General features: G+C 44.2%; 1 protein-coding gene across 1 annotated transcript in view; it reads right to left on the bottom strand.

The window, feature by feature from the left end:
• LOC126481119 (CLIP domain-containing serine protease HP8-like) overlaps positions 1–23,778 on the bottom strand; it is a 90,501-nt gene that overhangs the window by 32,617 nt on the left and 34,106 nt on the right. Inside the window, exon 4 of the mRNA XM_050104696.1 lies at positions 15,207–15,309. Within this exon, the coding sequence (XP_049960653.1) occupies positions 15,207–15,309 (103 nt within the window). The remainder of the gene's footprint in view (positions 1–15,206; positions 15,310–23,778) is intronic.

Below are 23,778 nucleotides of genomic sequence, written 5' to 3'. Positions count from 1 at the left end.
ATACGGAACGCCGTGCTGGATCCCAACGGCCTCGTATCACTAGCAGTCGAGATGACAAGCATCTTATCCGCATGGCTGTAACGGATCGTGCAGCCACGTCTCGATCCCTGAGTCAACAAATGGGGACGTTTGCAAGACAACAACCACCTGCACGAACAGTTCAACGACGTTTGCAGCAGCATGGACTATCAGCTCGGAGACCATGGCTGCTGTTACCCTTGACGCTGCATCACAGACAGGAATGCCTGCGATGGTGTACTCAACGACGAACCTGGGTGCACGAATGGCAAAACTTCATTTTTTCGGATGAATCCAGGCTCTGTTTACAGCACCATAATGGTCGCATCCGTGTTTGGCGACATCGCGGTGAACGCACTTTGGACGCTTGTATTCGTCATCGCCATACTGGCATATCACCCGGCGTGTGGTATTGGGTGCCATTGGTTGCACATCTCGGTCACCTCTTGTTCGCATTGACGGCACTTTGAACAGTGGACGTTACATTTCGGATGTGTTACGACCCGTGGCTCCAACCTTCATTCGATCCATGCGAAACCCTACATTTCAGCAGGATAATGCACGACCGCGTGTTGCAGGTCTTGTACGGGCCTTTCTGGATACAGAAAATCTTCGATTGCTGCCCTGGCCAGCATATTCTCCACATCTCTCACCAATTGTAAACGTCTGGTCAATGGTGGCCGAGCAACTGGCTCGTCACAATACGCCAGTCACTACTCTTGATGAACTGTGGTATCGTGTTGAAGTTCCATGGGCAGCTGTACCTGTACACGCCATCCAAGCTCTGTTTGACTCAATGCCCAGGCGTATCAAGGCCGTTATTACGGCCAGAGGTGGTTGTTCTGGGTACTGATTTCTCAGGATCTATGCACCCAAATTGCGTGACAATGTAATCACATGTCAGTTCTAGTATAATATATTTGTTCAATGAATACCCGTTTACCATCTGCATTTCTTCTTCGTGTAGCAATTTTAATTGCCAGTAGTATAACATAATGGAATAGTTAAAAGAAATTTAAGTAATGAAACGCCGCTTCAGTTAATTGTGATTTAACTTTTGCTCGCCAGAGGACGTAACTTTACACTCCACTTGGATGGACTGTCCACCGCAATTATTTGAAATTCTTGGTTAATCTAAAAAAAACACTTTTAGCCTTTTATTGTTAAAGCACAGAACTTGGAATTCTGGAACACGTCAGAAAATAACTCTTCTTAAACCATGCATTGCTGCCTCTGGATCCACAGGGTCCCGGGTTCGATTCCCTGCCGGGTTGGTGATTTCCTCATCCCGGGGACTGGGTGGTTGTGTTATCCTCATCATTTCATCATCATCATCATCATCATCATCATCGTCATCATCATCATCATTCGTGACAGTGAATAGGCTGGACTGAGTACAAAATTGGACTGTGGAACAACTGGGACTTTGTACGGGCGCTGATGACCGCACAGTTGAGCGCCCCACAAACGAAACATCATCATCATCTTCTTAAATCATGATAATACTTTTAATGTGTCGACCTGTACATTTTTTCCTCAGTCGAGTAACATTAATGCGGGCACCTGTCAAAAGCCTGAATAACTTCCTTTTTCGGAGCAGACCACTGCGAGACGTGCAGGAGCAGAGTCAGTGAGGTCCAGGAAGGTACCGACAGCTGTGGCCAGCTGCGCTATGTCTTTCGGTTGAGGATCCACGACGCGAACAACCCGAAAGAGGTGGTCCCACAGATTCTCGATTGGGTTTCAACCCGGGGAGTTCGGTGGCCAGGACAGTACGGTAAACTCATCCTGGCGCTCTTCGAACCACGCAGGTACAGTGCGAGCTGTGCCACATGTCGCACTGTCCTGTTTGCAGATGCCATCGTGCTGAGGAAAAATAGACTGCAGGCAGGAGTCGACGTGGTCGCTAAGGATAGATGCGTACGTGTGCTGATCTATTGTACCCTCTAGATTGACGAAAACATTCAGGGGACGTCACCAAGACATTCCCCAGACCATAACGCTCCCTCTTCCAGCATGAACCCTACCGACGATTGTTGCACGGTGTTTGCTTTCAGTCCGTTGGAGCATAAAGCTTAAGTCATCTGAAAAGGTCACCTGCTGCTCCCAGTGGACTTACATCGCGGTACTGGCGTGCAAATTCCAGCCGTCGCAGCTGATGAACAGCAGTCAGCATGGTTTGCATGAAGTTGGTACCTGCAGCGGACGCCCATACGCAGCCACGTTCTCTGAACGGTCGTTGAGGAGGCACTGTTAGTGGCCCCTTGGTTCACAGGGGCCGTCAGTAGTTTGATAGTTGCACGTCTGTTCGCCCGTGCACACCTCCGGAGCCGCCGGTCACCCCTGTCATCTATGTATGGCCTGTGGTACCCGTTTTGCGCCTTTTTGCCATGCACAGTATACTTTAACCACGGTGGCACGCAAAACAATCAACAACAAAAAATGGATCAAATGGCTCTGAGCACTATGGGACTTAACTTCTAAGGTCATCAGTCCCCTAGAACTTAGAACTACTTAAACCTAACTAACCTAAGGACATCAGACGCATCCATGCCCGAGGCAGGATTCGAACCTGCGACCGTAGCGGTCGCGCGGTTCCAGACTGTAGCGTCTAGAACCGCTCGGCCACCCCGGCCGGCCGTAATCAACAAACTTAGCGATTCTGAAACGCTTTCATCCTTGGCCTAAAATCCAATGATTATGCCCTTTTGGACGTCAGATAAATCGCTCCCTTTCTGCAATACGAAAACGACTGCACCGTTTTCCACGTTCCTACGACACGCTTTGTATTACCCGCACAGCTACTGCTGACACCTGCCGTCTGAGTAGTTACTGCACGCTGACGTCGGACATAGGCGGTGGTCATATTATTGTGACTGGATCGAGTCTAATCACGCACGCCTATTGTTCTCACGATGCCACGGGCACGTAACTTCTTAAAACCACCTGATTCCTAATTTTGTTTTTTGTCGTTTGCCGTTGGTTCTCTACAGCACAATGCAAGTTAAAAATTCTTCCTGTGCTTAAAATGTAGATATGGAAGCCTTGTTTTTCATCTCCTGTTATGTGGAATATTTGTATATCATTTTATACATCTACAGCGGCAGTTGCAGGCCTCTTAAGAATGACCTAATGTAAGGGCCGAATAGAGTCGAGGACTTAATAATGTTCTTATTAGCAATTGGAGCGGCATATCATTAATTGAAGATATAGTTGCGTAATCAGCACCCTCGCAACACGGAGAAACTAGTAAACCAAATTTATGAGAAAACTATTGTAACCTACACATTTGCCTTGCTTCTCCACTTAATCAGCGTTCAGATGTAAGCTTTTATATCTGTTGAGTTGAAAATTGATTCTGCGTACAGCTCTACGCCAGTGACTGCAGCCGTTCCGGCAGAGCATCTTATCAGAGTCAAAGCGCTGCGAGGCAATGTAAGAAGGTCAAACCGGGTTCCCGGCTGTGTTGCTTGGAACGAGCTCCCTGTCACGATCTATCCTAAAGCGTCGAATTCATCTCCTACTACAGGCGTTATTCGGTGTTGTCTTCATGGTCACAGTACAGTACACGAAGCGTGATGATAGGTTGAGGACGGAATTGAATAGCACAAACTCTACTTAAATAAGAGTGACTACAGACTCAGATATGATGTATTTTGATAAAAATTCCACAAAAACATTAATAACACGATTAAACCGAATAGAAAGGCACTGAAATAGATGAAAAGCGATCACATATGACGTAATTATTACTTGACCTGAAGATTACGCTTGTCCGATCACGAAAAAAACGTAGTAAGAGCACACATACAAAATGAAGAAATAACACATGTAATTGGGAGTGACCAAAAGAGATACCGTCTAATAACGATCACGGCAGCAGAACGCGGCGACAGCGAGGCTTCGGTGGCCCGGATACTATCGTAATAACTACGAGTTGGCGGTTGATCTGACTGGCGTAGCTTGCAAGCAACGTGATCATTAACTTTTTTTCCGAGTGTAGAAGGCAGTTAATGGCAGTGCCATGTGGTGTGCAGACTGACTGTACCAGCCACGAAAACATGTCTCGACGGCAGAGGAACACTGACCCCAATGACGCAGAGTCCTGCTGTGGACGGTCGAAAGCGCGGAAGGCTCTAATTTTCAAATCCAAACTAACTGTCCTCATCTGCCCAGCCCTCGGTGGCTCAGTTAGATTAGGTTGCCAACATTTGCTTCTTTTAACGACCACAACCGCTGCTCTGGGGCCTCACTTGTGTATTCATGCTCGAAAGAGGTTTCAGACTTTCCACGAAGGGTCCTCTAACAATGGAAAAGGTCACCGTGGCAAAAATGTCTAATTTTTGAATTAATTACAGTTAAAACCAGTAAAAATTATAATTACCTCTATACTGTCTATTCCATACTGCTCGTCCGCATTCGAAACACACACAAAATCAAATTACAGTCAAAATTAAATACTTTATATACATATACATATATATATATATATATATATATATATATATATATGTGTGTGTGTGTGTGTGTGTGTGTGCGGCTGTATGTCTCCGCTATAGTGATGCTGGTTTGTCTCCGCGTTTGCACAGGAAACCCATGTCTTGTCTCGAATAACGATTCTGTTCAGTGGGCAGTCTCCTTCCGCACCTTAACGAAAAAGAGTCCAGAGATGAAGTCATCCGTTAAGTACTGTGGTTCTCCTAAAGAAATTTTAGAAACCAACAAGTACGGAACTTCTGGTACCCTAATTACGTAGTCTCGATCTCAGGCAAAACTCTCCGAGGAACCTGTTGAATGTTCTTCGACAGTTGCCGTATCGTGGAACTCTGGTTTCGATGCCTAGATTTTTCCCTCGATCCAGAATTGAATTATCATCAAATGGAATTAATAATTACAATATTTTAGAGATACATTTGTTGAGACGCAATGTGGTATAAAAAATTCTTGGATTTCTTGCTCCGTCAGTTCAGGGTGCAGCCTCGAGCTTTCGATGATTACCTCCATTGTCCTCGTCAGGAGCCAATGACTGTGTAAACTGCTACCGTTGTGGCCTTATATAGCCCATAGACGACTTCTGATTCGTCGGTGATTACGTAATGCTGTCGCAGATGGTGTAAACGTCTGCGCTGGTGGCACCAGCGAATATATCTGCCTCTTCTCTGCATCGAGAACTCGCTAAGACTGTATCCGCTGTCGCGCTTGAAGTTCTTCTCGCACATTCGTATTTCTAGAGCCTCTTTTATTACAGAATCTCGGTATGTAGGAAACGGGTACAAAACTATTGTTTCGTCAAACAGAATTTTGTGCTTGTTTGTGAGGCTGTGCTTAGCAACTGAGGATTTCTCCAGTTCTCTATTTTTAATATGCTGTTAATGTCCTAAACAGCAGTAGAAAACAGTGTGAATGGACTGATCGATGTAATTTCTTCCACACTCGCAACGGACGTCATAAATGTCAGTGATCTAGAGGCCGAGACTGTCCTTTAACAGGGCGTAGTATCTCCTTTATCTTCTTAGGAGGGTGGAAAATAGATTTAATATCTTGTCTTCTCTGGACTCTACCTACTTTGTTGGGCGATTTAATATCTTGTCTTCTCTGGACTCTACCTACTTTGTTGGGCGTAGTGCCGCAGAAAAGAAGGAATACAATCGGTGGCTCATCACGAGAATTTTCAACCTTCGGGACACATACTTCAGATGGTTAACTTCGGAATCCAAGTGGTCCCCGTCAGGAACAGTGTTTGCTCTGTGTACCAGTGTATTTAAAATCGCTCTCTTCTGCACTGGAGGACGAAAATATATGCGATATAAATCAGTGTGCGTCGGTATGCAGTGCGCTGAATTGTCGAGACACCCACCCGACTTACGTCGTACCAAAACATCCGAAAATGGCAACATTTCTTCTTTCTCCGTCTCGATATTGAACCAGATGCTTGGGTAAATACTGTTCATATGTTCAAGGAAGTACTTAGCGTTCGGCCGAGTGGCTATGTGGCCAGACTATACATGTCATCAACATAAGGATAAAATGAAGATGGACGAAAGGAAGTTAAATTCAATGCACGTCCGTCAAAATGTACCATTAAAAAGTTACCCAACTCTGGAGACAACGGAGAACCCATAGCCATTGCGTCAGTCATTTCGTAAAATTTTCCATCATACAAGAAGTACGTGGCTCTCATAATATATTGGAACAACTTTATTGCTTCAGGAGGAAAATGCTCTGCCAACAGATTCAATGTGTCCTCCACAGGACCTTTTGTATATAGTTAGACTACATCCACGCAGACTAAAATATCGTTTAGGCTAACTCTAATCTAATTTCTCAATGAACGCCTGAGAGTTTCTGATCTGATGTTCACAGTGGACAGCTATCAGAGTGATCAATTTACTTAAATATTTGACCAGCCTGTAGGTAGGAGGACCAAGAGCGCCACCGATTGGCCTCAACGAAATACTTGCCTTGTGGACTTCAGATAATCCTTAGAGCCTGCGAGGTCTAGGAGTTCGTGCTCTAAGATTTTTGATGACGTCCTCCGGTAGACCAGACTACTTCAAGAGGCTAAAATGCGACTGATGGTAAGTCTTACATCCTTTGCGCCGTCTTATGAGAGATGCAGCACCACTTGTTTCCGTTTCTGACGAGAACCACTTGGCTTCCGAAATTAACTACCTGAAGCACGTGCTCCGAAAGAATGCCTATGGTTCACGTGATACGACATCAATGTTCGCGAAAGAAAGGAAACGTGAAATGCTGCAAATTTACCTGATGAGCCACCGAATGTATTTCACCTTTCTGCGGCGCTATGTCCAACGAAATAGGGAAAGGTGCAGAAAGTGGGAAAATAGGTTCCGCATGAATTGAGTGAAAGACAGCAAGCAAATCGAACGACCACTTGCGAAATGCTTCTCGACAGATACAAAAGAAGGTCGTTTCTCCATCGAATAGTGACAGGTGATGAAAAATGGATATATTTTGAAAATACTAAGCGCCGTAAATCATGGGTGAATCCAGGCAAACCATCGGCATCCACTGCAAGACCAAATCGCATTGGAGAGAAGACACTGCTCTGTGTTTGGTGGGATCAGAAGGGTGTCATCTAGTATGAGGTGCTAAAACCTGGTGAAAACGTTAACACCGATCGTTACCAATAGCAAATGATCGATTTAAATCGATCATTACGTGAAAAACGACCGGAATATGGTTCTTCAGATTTGGCTCCGTCCAATTATCGTCTATTTGCATCACTGGGACACGCTCTCGCTAAAAATTGCTTCAATTCGTATGAAAATGTACGAAAATGGCTCGCTGACTGGTCCGCTTCAAAAGGAGAACCGTTTTTATGGCGTGACATTCATAGCCTTCCGGAGAGTCGGGAGAAATGTATAAGTAGCAATGGAGATTATTCTGAATAAAATATTGTTTATTAATTTCAAACAACAGACTTGTAATTATTGCAACCAAATTCCGGTTTCATATTTCTACATCTGGTATTTGTCGCTATGTTCACGATACGATGGGAGCGATGGCCAGCACAGACGTTGACACCGTCTGCGATAGCACTGCGTAATTACCGACCAATCAGAAGTCATCTGTGGGCTACATAAGGCCACAACACCAGCAGTTTAGACAGTCGTTTGCTCCTGACGAAGGCGATGGTGGTAAGCGTCGAAAGCTCGAGGTCTTACCCAGAACTGACGCGAAAAGAAGTCCAAGAATTCTGTATACAGATTCGTTTATTACTGAAGTTACATCTTCGCTTAAAATTAAGAGTTGTGTCGTCAAATGAATGTGAATTTATGATCTTCCAAAATATTTTCTGAAGCTACCACAAACCCGTTTAGAAACCAGTTAATGACAAAGTAAAAACATTGAGACATAAGGAAATCTTGTATGAAGTTGTACTCTTCTGTAAATCTGAGTTTCAGAACTGAATGCTTTCAGCTGTGGCGCAGCTGTGCTAGCGACAATCTGTCGCTGCAGATAGCCCGACTATCTCGCAAAACGTGAGAAAGTCAGTACTGGTAAGAGGAGATAGGTGCCTGCAGGCAGCGGGTGAGCTTACTTCTACTTAGCCGTGTCCACGGGAGAGTGTCCTCATGGAACTACAAGAAGAGATATTTCCTTTTACTCAGCAGACTGTTGTTGTTAGTGGATTTATTTTTTGCAATAAATTAGACGGAAAGGTAAAAGACAGACATGATATGCTTGTCCACTAAAACGCAAATGGAGGAAAGCCTGTCAGTATCATGGGATTGAGACCATGTGATCGCTAGTGAACAGGATTATTCAGAAACTAACTGCTTTTATTACAGCATATTAGATCCAATTGGACCACGTGGGGCATGAAAACACAAGAAACCCTGTGCAATCTGATGCTGCCACACAGAGGAAACAGTGATGACTTTACCAGTTCATTTACAAACAGACCAATTTGGAGTTTCTTGACATCTTTGCAATCGATGGATGAAGACACATCAATGACGGGGACTATCAACATCACAGGCTTATCGGCCCGGTCACAAGCGGGGTAAGTGCGCCACGTGACCACCGGTCACTTAAGTCGGCTACATGGGAAACTAACGATAGAAGGCCACGACGTTGAGATCACGAATTTACTTCAAACTCTGTACACTTTTAGCGGATCATTAAAACAACATAATGTGCAAGTAGTAAGGTGCATTACTCTGGCAATTCTGAGGAAACGGCAACAGAAGTTTTACGCGTCTATTATGTCACAGATGTATTTGTGCCAAGATATCAATAGACACAAGTCACTGTGGTCAAGCGGGTAGCTTTCCCGCGTGGCAAGAAGGTCATGGAGGAGGCGAAGGTTCGAATTCTGCTTCCGTTTGCTTTTTAATCTATATTTCTTTCATCACTGGTCACATTATTTCATTTATATGACATCTGATATGTAATACAACGAAAAAAGCGCACGTGCATTATGACGAACTTGTAGTGAATTTCGTGAGTTATTTGACTATTTGCTATTTGTAATTCAATTTACAAGGACAAGCCGCACTGGACTGGCCGAGCGGTCCAAGGCGCTGCGGACTGTGCAGTTGGTCCCGGTGGAGGTTCGAGTCCTCCCTCGGGCATGGTTGTATGTGTTTGTCCTTAGGATAATTTAGTTTAAGTAGTGTGTAAGCTTAGGGACTAATAACCTTAGCAGTTAAGTCCCATAAGATTTCACACACATTTGAACGTTTTTACAAGGACAAGGGATAGCCGGCCGGAGTGGCCGAGCGGTTCTAGGCGCTACAGTTTGGAACCGCGCGACCGCTACGGTCGCAGGTTAGAATCCTGCCTCGGGCATGGATGTGTGTGATGTCCTTAGCTTAGTTAGGTTTAAGTAGTTCCAAGTTCTAGGGGACTGATGACCTCAGAAGTTAAGTCCCATAGTGCTCAGAGCCATTTGAACCATTATTTGAACAAGGGATAGGTTTGGAAAGCCCAAGTCAAACTTCGATAAATAATTATGCGAATGACGTCATTTACAATCAGAAGTATAGTAATGTGTCAGACTACAAGAGTAATGTACAGTTACTCGACGGATGTGCTCTCGACATCACACGTCGCAGGATGGTATTTGTCGTAGACATGGAAAACATAAATTAAAACTTCATGCAAATACTTTACGCAAATACATATTTTTTTACATTATATTATCTCTCAAATGACACAGAAATTAAATAATATGGCCAGTGATGAAAGAAATAGATTAATAATTAAGTGTGAACGGGAGACGAATCGTCGCCTCATACACATCCGTCTTCCGAAGGTCGAACTCTGGTCACTTGACCACCAATGGACTCCAACGTCCGTCACCTACGCACAGATACATAAGGCACATGACAGACGCATAAAACTTCTTATGAGATTTTCTCGGATTGGTGCACCTCACTACTTGCACACTATGTTGTTTTAATGGCCTACCAAAGTCGTACAAAGTTTGAAGCAAATACATGATTCCACCGTCGCGTCCTCCCCTTGTAAGAAGTGACTTTATAAACGGCCACCGAGCCGGCCGCACCTGAGTCAGCTGATCGTCGTCCGGCGGAGTTTTCTTCGTCGGCGGCCTCATCGGGCGCTCCAGGTATGACGAAACGGCAACCGTCAGTAAACTAAGAGAGGTTTCCGATTAGGGTGTAGGACTCTATGGAGGCGGAGCGTCTTCCCATCGACTCCAAGAGGAAAAGAGAAGTGGCCACAATGAGTGTTGCGCTGCTAGTCTCTGGCGACAGCGAGGGATTCATGGTACTCCCAAGAAGAAAGAAATCAGCTTGACGAATGCTGAGACAGCGCCTGCACCGCCGGTGTTAGAAACTGCGAATTTGTCCTCTGCACTCCGAGAAGACGACGCAACTCCAAAGGCCCAACAGCAATACTGCAACAGCAGCAACAAGGCCAGAAGATACCTCCCACTGTGCTGCAATACAACGCGAATCATAGCACGGTTAAAACCCGACTAAGAAGAACCTTACTGCGCCTTTCACTGCCAAGCAGGCAGGTGGAGACAAGTTGAAGCTTTCACTTCGTACTTCCGCTGATTACGTCAAAGTCATTGACAAAGTTGGTGCCGAAAGCATCCCGTGCTATACGCTCCCGATGGTGAAGCCGAGTGAGTGAAAACCGTCATCAAAGGCATCCGCAGAACCGTCCCTGACGACGGCATTATCGAGGAACTTCCAGAAGAAGCATATGCCGCTCACGATTCCAGGCACTGGGAAGACCTCCCCAAGGCGAGCAGTCATTCTTCCAGGCACAGACTCGCCAAATTTTCTATGTAGAGCGATTTTACCATCTTGTCGTCAAAGTTGAGAATCTGTACTCTAGCTGAGATCCTCTTCAGTGCTATAATTTCCAGGAATGCCATCACGTTACGCGCCACTTAGTTATGACGCAGCCACGTTGCGGCAGGTGTGGTCAGGGTCATGAAGGAGGTCCCTGTCCGCTATAACGTGAGAAACCTGCAATCTGCTGCCTTTGCCAGGGCTGCCACCCCTTTAGCTACAGGGACTGACTCAAGCACAAAATGTTCGCCGACGGCAAGTTGGTCTCCCGCCTCTCCGTCCCCAGGACACCACCCAGAAGACATTGGCTGCTACGGCCCAACTACCGAAACTTTTATATGCTCCGCCGCGCCATCACCACGGCCATCAGCAGCCACAATCCACGCTTATGGAGCACCACTCGGTTTGAATTTGACTAGAACAACTAGTCTCCAAGATTCGAGGAGCATCTACTACACTGATTGCATCACAGCTAGGCATGTGGAAGTAAGGACCAGGACAACAGCCCTGTTTGTACCCCGATCCATGGGAAAACAAACAGACGTCACTGCACTGGTACTTGCGTTTTGTCAGGCTGTCGCTGACCTCAAGGGTGCCACTGCTATTATGACTGTGCAAGAAGCTGTTAGAAGCTTGTTTGTTCGCGCCATTGGAACTACTCAGACTGGACATACCCAGGCGTATGCATTTTGACGACATTATCTTTGTGATTTGGAAGGACAATGACTTGTATCGTCATATAAACGGATTCGAGCTCTCCCTGCATCACATAAAACCTACATCAAGCCAGTGGTGCAGGCCACCATAGTGAACACGCTATAACGCTGACAGCCCTGCAGCCAGAGGTGGAACAGCTGTTTTCGTTAGCAGCTCTCTCTGCCATTATGCAGCACCGTCGCCAATGTTCCGCATCATGGAATCCATTTCTGTCACAGTGGAAATCAGGCATGGCGTTGTTACTTTCACCGCATTTACAGACCGCCTAAATGCCACCCGACTGAAGAGGATGCATTTCGTCTCTTCCATACTAGAATAAAGTGCGTCATTGCCAGGGACTTTAACGCAAAGCATGTGGTGTGACACTCCAGGACAATCAACCGCAGTGGCAAAGCTTTGTGTCGAGCAGCAGTTCATTCCAGGCTCTCGTGTGTGCTCCCAATGGGCCTACCAGCTACCCTGCCAATGACACTTAACCAGATGTCGTTGATGTACACATCGCCAAAGGAATCCCAAGATTCATTGCAATGAAGCAGTTTGGGAGCTTCCCTTTAACCGTCTTCCAGTAGTGTACTCCATGGATGGACGACTTACCCCCACCTCAGGTCGCCTTCACACTGCCAGAACTGACTGGAGAGAGTACTACCGACACCTGCACTGTTACATCGTCGAACATACGCTTGCTTCTGGCACCAATGTCGATGAGGCCCTCATTTGCATAACTACAGCCGTCACAGTCTTCTGGTTATCTCTAGGCCGATCCTGGGGATAACGCCCAGGATATGAGGCCATCAGCGAACAGAACGTCCGGCGAAACTTTCAAATCCCCACAGGAAAGCGCCTAAGGTAATGCCCTAGTTGTTGTCACTTTCATACTTGCACATTTAATAGGACACTGACATAGAAAATGTTTCCCGGGTCCTGGAAGACGGCCAAACTGGGGAAGAATCGTGCCGATCTTGCCAGCTTACAGCCCATTAACCTACTTTCTAATCTCAACAAGGCCTCCGAACGGGAATTTTGCTGCCGCGGCTCTCTGTACATCAGTCCAGCGAAGCTGTGTTGACTGCTGAGCAAGTTTGAATTTAGGGCAAGTCACTCTACACCTCTCCTGTTGTTTTGGGTTATTGAAAACGTTATCCAAGCCTTCGACAACAGAGAGAGCTGAGGCATGATGTCTCTCGCGCTTTTGATAGCGTTTGGCATCGGAGTGTGATCTATAAACTTTTTACACAAGGCCTGCCGACCTCATTGGCCCACCTCCTTGCCAACTATTTTGAGGAACTCTCCTCCGCATGAGGATCGATGACGCCACATCAACGAACGACCTGTTCTCGCCGCAGTCCCGCAGGGTTCGGTGTACTCTGCATACACTGCAGACCTCCATTCGCCGCCTCGTGTCAGCTAATACATATACGCCGACGAAACTGCCTTGTTATGCTGGCACCAGCAACGAGAAGGGATTCAACGCTGTCCTCAAGATGCTTGCTGGACTTTCGAATCTTGGGCGTCAACGTGACTGATCAAATTTAATGCCGCCAAAAGCCAGGCGACACTCCTCACAAAGAGATGCCGTGTCACAGTCAATGTTACTTTCTTCGCTACACCCACCCTCTGGATGTCAACAGCAAAGTACTTGGAGGTCACCCTCGACCACCAACTCATGTGGAAACATCGATGACACTTATAGAAAACCTTCTGTCTTTCTGAGTGATATCTATACTCTGATTAACGAGAGCGCGACCGTCTCAGTGGACTGTGGACTGAGGATCTTCCGAGCGACTGTGCGATACTTCATCGAACTGAGTACGACGCCACCCAGCTAAGCTGACTCTGCCGAATTCATCGTCTCGCTCTGTTGTATTTGCTACACGTGTGTTCGACTACAGGGATAGACTCGAAAAACTTACTGTGCTAGTCTGGCCTATGTCGTGCGAAACATCAACTTGCTGATATTACTATCGAGTGTACTGATTGCATCCTGTGATGGGTTCTCAAACTCTGAAATTCAAGTGTCAGTTCCATTTACTTTGTTTGTTTTCTTGTGCATTAATGTCAGATGGCGATTAACCGCGGTCGGCAACGCCTATATAAGGCAAGTGTCTGGGGCAGTTGTTAGATCGGTTACTGCTGCTACAATGGCGGGTTATCAAGATTTAAGTGAGTTTGAACGTGATGTTATAGTCGGTGCACGAGCGATGGGACACAGCATGTCCGATGAAGCGATGACGTGGGGCTTTTCCCGTGCGACCATTTCACGAGTGTACCGTGAATAGCAGGAATCGGATAAAACATCAGGTCTCCGATATTTCTGCTGCCGGAAAAAGAACCTGCAAGATCGGGACCAACGACGACTGAAGAAAATCGTTCAACGTGAAAGGAGTACAATCCTTTAGAAAATTACTGCAGATTTCAATGCAGGGCCATCAATAAGTGTCAGCGTGCGAATCATTCAGCGAACCATTATCGGTATGAGCTTTTGGATCCGAAGGCCCATTCGTGTACTCTTGATGACCACATGACACAAAGCTTTACGCTTCGCCTGGGCCCGTCAACACCGACATTGGACTGTTGATGACTGGAAACATGTTGCCCTGTTTCAAATTTTTTCGAGCGGATGGACGTGAACGAGTATGAAGACAACCTCATCAATCCATGGGCCCCGCATGTCAACAGGGGAATGTTGAAGCTAATGGAGGCTCTGTAGTGGTTTGGGGCATGTGCAGTTGGAGGGACCCCTAATATTTCTAGATACGACTGTGACAGGTGACACGTACGTAAGCATCCTGTCTGATCACCTGCATCCACTCATGTCCATTGTGCATTCCGACGGACTTGGGCAATTCCAGCAGGACAATGCGACATCCCACAAGTCCAGAATCACTACAGATTGGCTCCAGGAACCCTCTTCCGAATTTAAACACCTCCGCTGTCTATGGAACTCCCCAGACATGAACATTAATGAACATATTTGAGATGCCTTGCAAGGTGCTATTCAGAAGAGATCTCCACCCCCTCGTACTGTTACGGATTTATGGACAGCCCTGTAGGATTCATGGTGTCAGTTCCCTGCACCACTACTCCAGATATTAGTCAAGTCAATGGCACGTAGTGTTGCGGCATTTCTGCGTACTCCCGGGGACACTACACGATATTAGGTAGGTGTACCAGTTTCTTTGTCTCTTCAGTGTATTTATATATTGCACTTATGTTATAACTGCGTGACCCCTATTTGTTGAGTTTGGAAACCCTTGCTGGCGCCAGACAGCGACGCGCAGGGGTCAGTGTTGGGTGGATGACTATCACTGTGGTATATCTTTAGGCAGATTTTGAGTGCCGTGACAGTACGCTGTTTGCAGTGCACCTTATCAGTTTTTTCAGAATGTGTATTTTGGTACCAGTTGCACTACGAGCTACGGCAGATAGATACGAACTTGGTTGTTCAACAATGAAGCCGGTTATCTAACTGTTTCTTTGCAACGTGATCCTGATAAGTAAATTTACAGTGAACTATTATTAATCTGGTGTCTCCCTATGTCGGGGTTTACGTTTAGCATGAGCGTCACGATGCCAGTAGTCATTTAACTAGAGAAGTTGTTAAAACGTATTTCATTGCAATTGCAGATACGGCTGCGGGCAGAGAGATGTGGTGCGGTGATGTGAGGTGGTACTTACAGGGTGCCGCCGGAGGGCTTCCTCTGGAGGCAGTGGGCGGCGGTGAGCACGTAGCGCGGGCTGACCAGCGCGCCGCCGCACAGGAACGCCAGCTCCCCTTCAGCTGGCAACACAACACAACATTCACAGTGAGGCCACTGTCACTGCTGCCCGCAGTAAACAACACCGTTACCGGCAATGAAACGATTTGTAGTTGTCAATCGTGTAAATGTGTAACAGTTAGTAGAGGCTACTTGCGCGTGCGTGTTACAAATGGAAATATTAATTTCTTATGAACCTAAGGAAATAATATTCACAGTATAACTGATCAGAAGTATCCAGACACTTATTAGTGGACATTAGTAAGGAGTGTTTTCACTCTTCGCTTTTATGACGGCTTGACTCTGCTCGGGACTCGTTCAGTGAGTTGTATGAATGTCTGTGAAGGAATGGCAGCTGAAACATGAGAAGGTGTTGGACGCTGGGGTCTTGAGCAAAGTCGACACTCTTACTCATTCCAAAGGTGTTTCGCTGTGTTCAAATTGGGACTCCAGGCATGCCTGTCCATTTCAGAACGTTGCTTACACAAACCACTGCCTCGCAGATACTGCTTCATGCGAGGGTACACCGTCATGCAAGTACAAACAGTCGTCGTCTCCGAACTGTTCCTGCATCGTACACAGAACACAGTACCGTAACATGATTTCTTACCATTCCACATTTAGCGCTTTGTTAAGCACAATAAGGGGACTATAACCTAACCAAGAAAAAAATAATAATAACACCTCACCCGCACTGCACAGCTGGCGCTACAAATGGTGGCAGGTAAAGTTCTCGAGGCATCTGCCAAGCTCAAACCCTTCTATCTGAGTGCCACAGGTACAGCGTGATTTAACACCGCAAATTACTCGTTTCCAGTTCAGTCCACTATCCAGTGGCCTTGCTATTTACACCACCTCAAGTGTCGCTTAGCACTGACCACCGAAATGTCTGGCTTACGAGGAGCAGCTCGACCATTTCACCTCATTCTTTTTACCTCCCTATGCACAGTTGTTGTGTTAACTTGACTGTTGGTAGCATTTTGGAGCTCACGAGTGATTCCTTCCACTGAATTCATCCAACTATCTACAGCCACGCTCCACATTGTCGACGATTCGGGCCCATAACACGTGGGCCTCTCTGGTGTTGCTTTACCTGTATTTGTTCCTTCGTGTTTTCATTTCACAGTCACATCACCAACAATCGACTTGGGCCGATTTAAAAAGGTTGACGTACCCCTGATGGATTTCTTACTCAGGTGACATCTAATGAGTAGTCCACATTAGAAGTCACTCAGCTTTTCCGACTGATCCATTCTGTTGTTACTGCTTCTTTAGCGACAACACAAAACTCGTCGCCTCGTTTTATATTGACGGGTCCGCCTCTCGTGACATCTAGCGGTCAGTTCCGCGCTACATTCTGGTGGCCGGATACTTTTGGTCCAATAGAGTAAATATAAATAAAATGACACACAATGAATGTAAATAATTCACAAGAAAACAATAATAGCAGGCTGAAATACATTCGAAAAGATTTCTTAAGAACTGATAAATATAGGCGACAAAAATCTTCCTGGGTGTCCAGCCACTTCAAGTGGTTAAAACCTTCGGTCGACTGTATTCCAGTCGATTCGTACAAACGACATTTTCAGTTTATTAAAAGTCAGCATACACAGTACACAGCTATACAGTACGGAATTCCAGCCCAGAATACGCGGCTAACATGCAAATTATATCAGGGAATCTGACTACTATGAACAACTATTAAGGCAGACAAAGCTTAAAATAAATTTTGTTTCTTTCGAATATAGTATTATTTTAGTACTCCTAAACATACATATGCAATTAATGAAAAAAATCACTGAAATAAGCGAGTTATTAAGAATATCTGCTTCCGACATTGTGAGAGTGTTCCCAATCTGGGCTAATTACTCCATGAGGGGTAAAATGTAATTTTCTGGTGGGTAGAAACAAAAGGGTTCAATTGCGTTTCGGTTACGCAATTAAATTATTTTTTACAAATTATAGGTTCTTGTAAATAATCTTCTATTAGTCACGATCGCGCAAATTATTTATACTCATTAGTACAATGCATTGGCGGAGCTGGCATTTGTACCCAGGAGATTCATGTGAAAAGGTTTCTGACGTGATCATGGCCGCACGGTGGAAATTAACAGACTATGAATGTGGAGTGGTAGTTGGAGGTAGACGCGTAGGACATACCATTTTAGAAAAACTAAAATGATCATATGGCATTTATTGGCCGGTATACCCCCTTCGGGGTTTGGCAGCCGTATTGCAAGTCTTTTTAGTTGACGCCACTTCGGCGACTTGGATGTCAATGATGATGAAAATTATTATGCAGGACACACAACACACAGTCCCTTGCCGGGAATCGAAACCGGGCCCCGTTGCGTGGGAGGCGGTAGCGCTACCACTGCGCTACGGAGGTGGACACGAGTTTTGAAATCGTTAGAGAATACAATATTCCGAGATCCACAGCGCCAAGAGAGTGCCTACAATACCACATTTCAGGCACTACCTCTTATCACGGTCAATGCAGTAACCGACGGCCTTCACTTAGCGACCGAGAACAGCGGCGTATGTTTAGAGTTGCCAGTGCTAACAGACAATCAACACTCCGTAAAATAACCGCAGAAACCAATGTGTGACGTACAACGAACGTAACTGTTAGGACAGAGAGACGAAGTTTGGCGTTAACGGGATATGGCAGAAGACGACTGGCTCGGGTATCTTTGCTAATAGCACGACATCGCTTGCAGCGCCTGTCCTGGGCTCGTCGCCATGTCGGTTGGACCCTAGACGACTCGAGAACTGTAGCCTGGTCAGATGAGTCCTGATTTCAGGCGGTAAGAGCTGATGGAGGGGGTACATGTGTGCCACAGACCCCACGAAGCTATGGGTTCAACTTTTCAACAAGGCACTGTGCAATCTGGTGGTGGCTCCATAATGGCATAATGGTGTGGGCTGTGTTTACAAGGAACGGATTGGGTCCTCTGGATGTTCGGCTACTTGGAGACTATTTTCCGCCCTTCATGGACGATATGTTCTCAGACAACGAAGGAAGTTTTATGTTTTGTGGGTGACAATATGCAACGTAATGGGGGCACAATTTTTCGTGTTTGGTTTGAAGAACATTTTAGACAACTCGAGCGAAAGGTTTGGCCACCCAGATTGCCCGACATGAATCCCACTGAACATTTATGGGAAAAATCAAGAGGTCAGCTCTTGCACAAAAACCTGCTTCAGCAGTTCTTTCGCACTTATGGACAGCTATAAACGCTTATGGAGTGCTATAAAGGCAGCATCGCTCAATACTTCTACAGGGGACTTTCAACGGCTTCTTGAGTACATGTCACGAAAAAAACATTCCAAATTGAAACACATGCAAATTCTCCAAGATAGTTGATCTTTTACAGAAGCTCGAACTTCAATGCGAGATGCTTATAATGGCTTTCACAACGAAACTTTGTCTCGAAACCTGGCAGAAATCCACAGAGATTCTGGTCGTATGTGAAGTATACCAGTGGTAAGAAACTTCAATGAATTCTCTGCGCGATAGCAATGCAGATATTACAGAAGACAGTGCTACCAAAGCAGAGTTACTAAACACAGCCTTCCGAAATGCCTTCACAAAAGAAGATAAAGTAAATACTCCAGAATTCGAATCAAGAACAGTTGCCAACGTGAGTAAAACAGAAGTAGATATCCTCGGAGTAGTGAAGCAATTTAAATCACTTAACAAAAGCAAGACTTCTGGTCCACACTGTATACTAATTAGGTTGCTTTCAGAAAATGCTGATGCAATAGCTCCACACTTACCATTCATATATAACCGTTCGCTTGACGGAAGATGCGTACCCAAAGACTGGAAAGTTTCACAGGTCACGTTAATATTGAAGAAAGGTATTCGGAGTAATCCACTAAATTACAGGCCCACAACATTAACGTCGATATGCTGCAGGATTTTGGAACATATATTGTGTTCGAACATTATGAATTACTTCGAAGGAAACGGCCTATTGACAAACAGTCAACACGGATTTAGAAAACATCGTTCTTGTGAAACACAACTAGTTCTTTACACACATGAAACGTTGAGTGCTACCGACAAGGGATTTCAAATGGATTTCATATTTATATATTTCCAGAAGACTTTTGACATTGTACAACAGAAGTGACTTATAGTCAAATTGCGTACTTATGGAGTATCGTCTCAGTTATGTGACTGGATTCGTGATTTCCTGTCAGGAAGGTCACAGTTCGTAGTAACTGACGGAAAGTCATCGGTTAACACAGAAGTGATTTCTGGCGTTACTCAAGGTAGTGTTATAGGCCCTTTGCTATTCCTTATCTATATAAACGATTTGGGAGACAATCTGAGCAGCCATTTTAGGTTGTTTGCAGATGATGCTGTCATTTATCCACTAGTAAAGTCATCACAAGATCAAAACAAAATGCAAAACGATTTAGAAAAGATATAGGTATGGTGCGAAAATTGGAAATTGACCCTAAATAACGAAAAGTGTGAGGTCATCCACATGAGTGTTAAAAGGAATAAACTTCGGTTATTCGATAAATCAGTCAAATCTCAAGGCTGTAAATTCAACTGAATACCTAGGAATTACAATTACGAATAATTTAAATTGGAAGGAAGATAATGGAAATGTTGTGGGGAAGGCTAATCAAAGGCAGCGTTTTATTGGCAAGACACTTAGAAAATGTAACAGATCTACTAAAGAGACAGCTTACTCTATGTTTGTCCTTACTCTTTTAGAATACTACTGTGTGTTGCAGGATCCTTACCAGATAGGATTAACAGAGCACATCGAAAAAGTTGAAAGAAGGACAGCACATTTTCCATTATCGCGAAATAGAGGAGAGAATGTCACTGAAATGATATAGGATTTGGGGTGCACATAAATAAAACAAATGCGTTTTTCGTTATGGCGGAATCTTCTCACGAAATTGCTGAATGCGAAAATATTTTGTTGACACCAATTTACGTAGGGCGAAATGATCACCATGAGGAAAGAAGGGAAATCAGAGCTCACACAACAAGATTCAGGTGTTCGTTCTTCACATGCGCTATATGAGATTGGAACAATATAGAATTGTGAAGGTGGTTCAACAAACCCTATGCTGGAACTTAAATGTGATTTGCAGGGTATTCATGTAGATGTAGATAGTGGAACATGCTGGGCTAAAGTAGGTCCAACACAATATTAGGAAATATTCCATGACTTTTGCCACCTCTCTGTAATTTTTAAAATGTGTAGATGGTTTATTTTCAACTGACTACCGAGCAAAGTGGCGTACTAGTAGCATATTTATGAGAGAGCTGGCCCAAAGAGAACATTTTTAGAAAATGTCTCGATATGAACCAAGATTTTAGTTTTGTTGTTTCCTGCACTTAAAAATGTTTCTATATCCATGTACCAAATTTTTTATTTAATAAATAAAAATCTAATAATTTTTTCTTTATAAATTGGTTCTCCAAGACTGTCTATGAAATTTCCATTTATTTAAAAAATAAAAATCTAATACATTTTTCTTTATAAATAGGCTCTTCAAGATCATGTTTATCTGCATCCACAAACCAAATTTTAATTTATACAAAAATGAATACATTTTTCTCCATATAAATAAACTCTCCCAAACCTCAGCTACCTATATCATCGATTGAAATTTTAATTAAAAATTCAAAGGTACATTTCACCAATAAACATTTCAACTTCATAAGAAGTTAAATTTTTTCTATAAAATAAAATCAAGACAAAATATATTCCAAAGTTCAGCTATTCAAAACTTACAAAATTATTGTAGAGAAAAATATAGTTATGCTGGTTTAGAAAAAAAGTTGTAAGTGGAAGTTTATTCAAATGTAACTAGACAAGATCAAAGGGAATTTATTGGTTATTTTAGTATGAAACAAATGAAGAAGAGAGAACTAAGGTATAAAAACATAAAAGAACTTCGAACAATTTTTAAAATGAGAACATTAAAAAATTATACTAAGCTTAACAAAGCTTGTATTAATAAATATCAAAAATATATTCCATTTTTCATCTAATTTCTATGTTAAATATTCTAAAGATAACTATAAAGAACAGCAAAAAAAGTCATTGAAATGTTAAAACAAGAACCTAGAGAACTTCCTGAACTATATGATAGAAATATTCCAATGATAATGACACAAGAAGATAAAATAAATTTATAAATCATGTTCACAATATTAATAATAATGATAACAAATTGAATAAATTATCTTTAAACAAACAATGGAATCTCAAAAACAAAAAAAACTTAAAAAATACTGGAAACTTAATGAAAAACAATTAATACCTTGTATTGGAAGATATGAGGGCAATTCATACAATGAAAAGATTTGAATAAAAAATCTTTGAACGAAATTCATCAAAACTGTATAACAAAAAATTTAAAAATTTTTTCTAAGGTTAATAAACAACAATTAATTGATCTTATCAGTAGACCTCAGGGTAATATTAATAATAATGATAATGAGAATTATTATAACAACTTCTTATAGAGAAATATCAAGAAATCTAATGAAAAAAACTATCAGAATTTTATAGACGATTATTTTTTAAATCACCTAAATGAATGAATTGAAAAGATTCTGCCTTTAAATCTAGAATAACAACTCACCAAATTAGTACTGTCAATAATCTTGTTGAACTGTAAGAATTTTTTAATCAAATTAAACAAGAGGTAACCACTAAATTTAATAATATTTTAATACAATGAACAATTGTCATTAGAATAATTGTTATTTTAAAAGACAAGACAAAATATAAGAATTTAATTTTAAAACAAGTTACAAAGTTTCAAAAAGAACAACTAATTTAGAAGATCATTTTCAAAGATCGGTGATTTTACTATTAACTGAAATTGAAGAAATGCAAATAAAAAAACTGGTTGGTCTTTATTTTATACAAATTATTTAGAATTAAGTGTTAATAGACACAATCAAATTTTAGGTTCATCATACACTCCTCGAAATGGAAAAAAGAACACATTGACACCGGTGTGTCAGACCCACCATACTTGCTCCGGACACTGCGAGAGGGCTGTACAAGCAATGATCACACGCACGGCACAGCGGACACACCAGGAACCGCGGTGTTGGCCGTCCAATGGCGCTAGCTGCGCAGCATTTGTGCACCACCGCCGCCGTCAGTGTCAGCCAGTTTGCTGTGGCATACGGAGCTCCATCGCAGTCTTTAACACTGGTAGCATGCCGCGACAGCATGGACGTGAACCGTATGTGCAGTTGACGGACTTTGAGCGAGGGCGTATAGTGGGCATGCGGGAGGCCGGGTGGATGTACCGCCGAATTGCTCAACACGTGGGGCGTGAGGTCTCCACAGTACATCGATGTTGTCGCCAGTGGTCGGCGGAAGGTCCACGTGCCCGTCGACCTGGGACCGGACCGCAGCGACGCACGGATGCACGCCAAGACCGTAGGATCCTACGCAGTGCCGTAGGGGACCGCACCGCCACTTCCCAGCAAATTAGGGACACTGTTGCTCCTGGGGTATCGGCGAGGACCATTCGCAACCGTCTCCATGAAGCTGGGCTACGGTCCCGCACACCGTTAGGCCGTCTTCCGCTCACGCCCCAACATCGTGCAGCCCGCCTCCAGTGGTGTCGCGACAGGCGTGAATGGAGGGACGAATGGAGACGTGTCGTCTTCAGCGATGAGAGTCGCTTCTGCCTTGGTGCCAATGATGGTCGTATGCGTGTTTGGCGCCGTGCAGGTGAGCGCCACAATCAGGACTGCATACGACCGAGGCACACAGGGCCAACCCCCGGCACCATGGTGTGGGGAGCGATCTCCTACACTGGCCGTACACCACTGGTGATCGTCGAGGGGACACTGAATAGTGCACGGTACATCCAAACCGTCATCGAACCCATCGTTCTACCATTCCTAGACCGGCAAGGGAACTTGCTGTTCCAACAGGACAATGCACATCCGCATGTATCCCGTGCCACCCAACGTGCTCTAGAAGGTGTAAGTCAACTACCCTGGCCAGCAAGATCTCCGGATCTGTCCCCCATTGAGCATGTTTGGGACTGGATGAAGCGTTGTCTCACGCGGTCTGCACGTCCAGCACGAACGCTGGTCCAACTGAGGCGCCAGGTGGAAATGGCATGGCAAGCCGTTCCACAGGACTACATCCAGCATCTCTACGATCGTCTCCATGGGAGAATAGCAGCCTGCATTGCTGCGAAAGGTGGATATACACTGTACTAGTGCCGACATTGTGCATGCTCTGTTGCCTGTGTCTATGTGCCTGTGGTTCTGTCAGTGTGATCATGTGATGTATCTGACCCCAGGAATGTGTCAATAAAGTTTCCACTTCCTGGGACAATGAATTCACGGTGTTCTTATTTCAATTTCCAGGAGTGTATATCGATTTATGAAAAAAATTAAAGATAAAGAAGCTGTAATTAATGTGAAAAATTACAGATCAGAAATATTTTCTTTCTTTTAAAATCAGCTTCAT

This window comes from Schistocerca serialis, chromosome 1, assembly GCF_023864345.2.
Source record: "Schistocerca serialis cubense isolate TAMUIC-IGC-003099 chromosome 1, iqSchSeri2.2, whole genome shotgun sequence".
Classification (NCBI taxonomy): domain Eukaryota; kingdom Metazoa; phylum Arthropoda; class Insecta; order Orthoptera; family Acrididae; genus Schistocerca; species Schistocerca serialis.
This window is presented reverse-complemented; position numbering and strand designations above follow the sequence as displayed.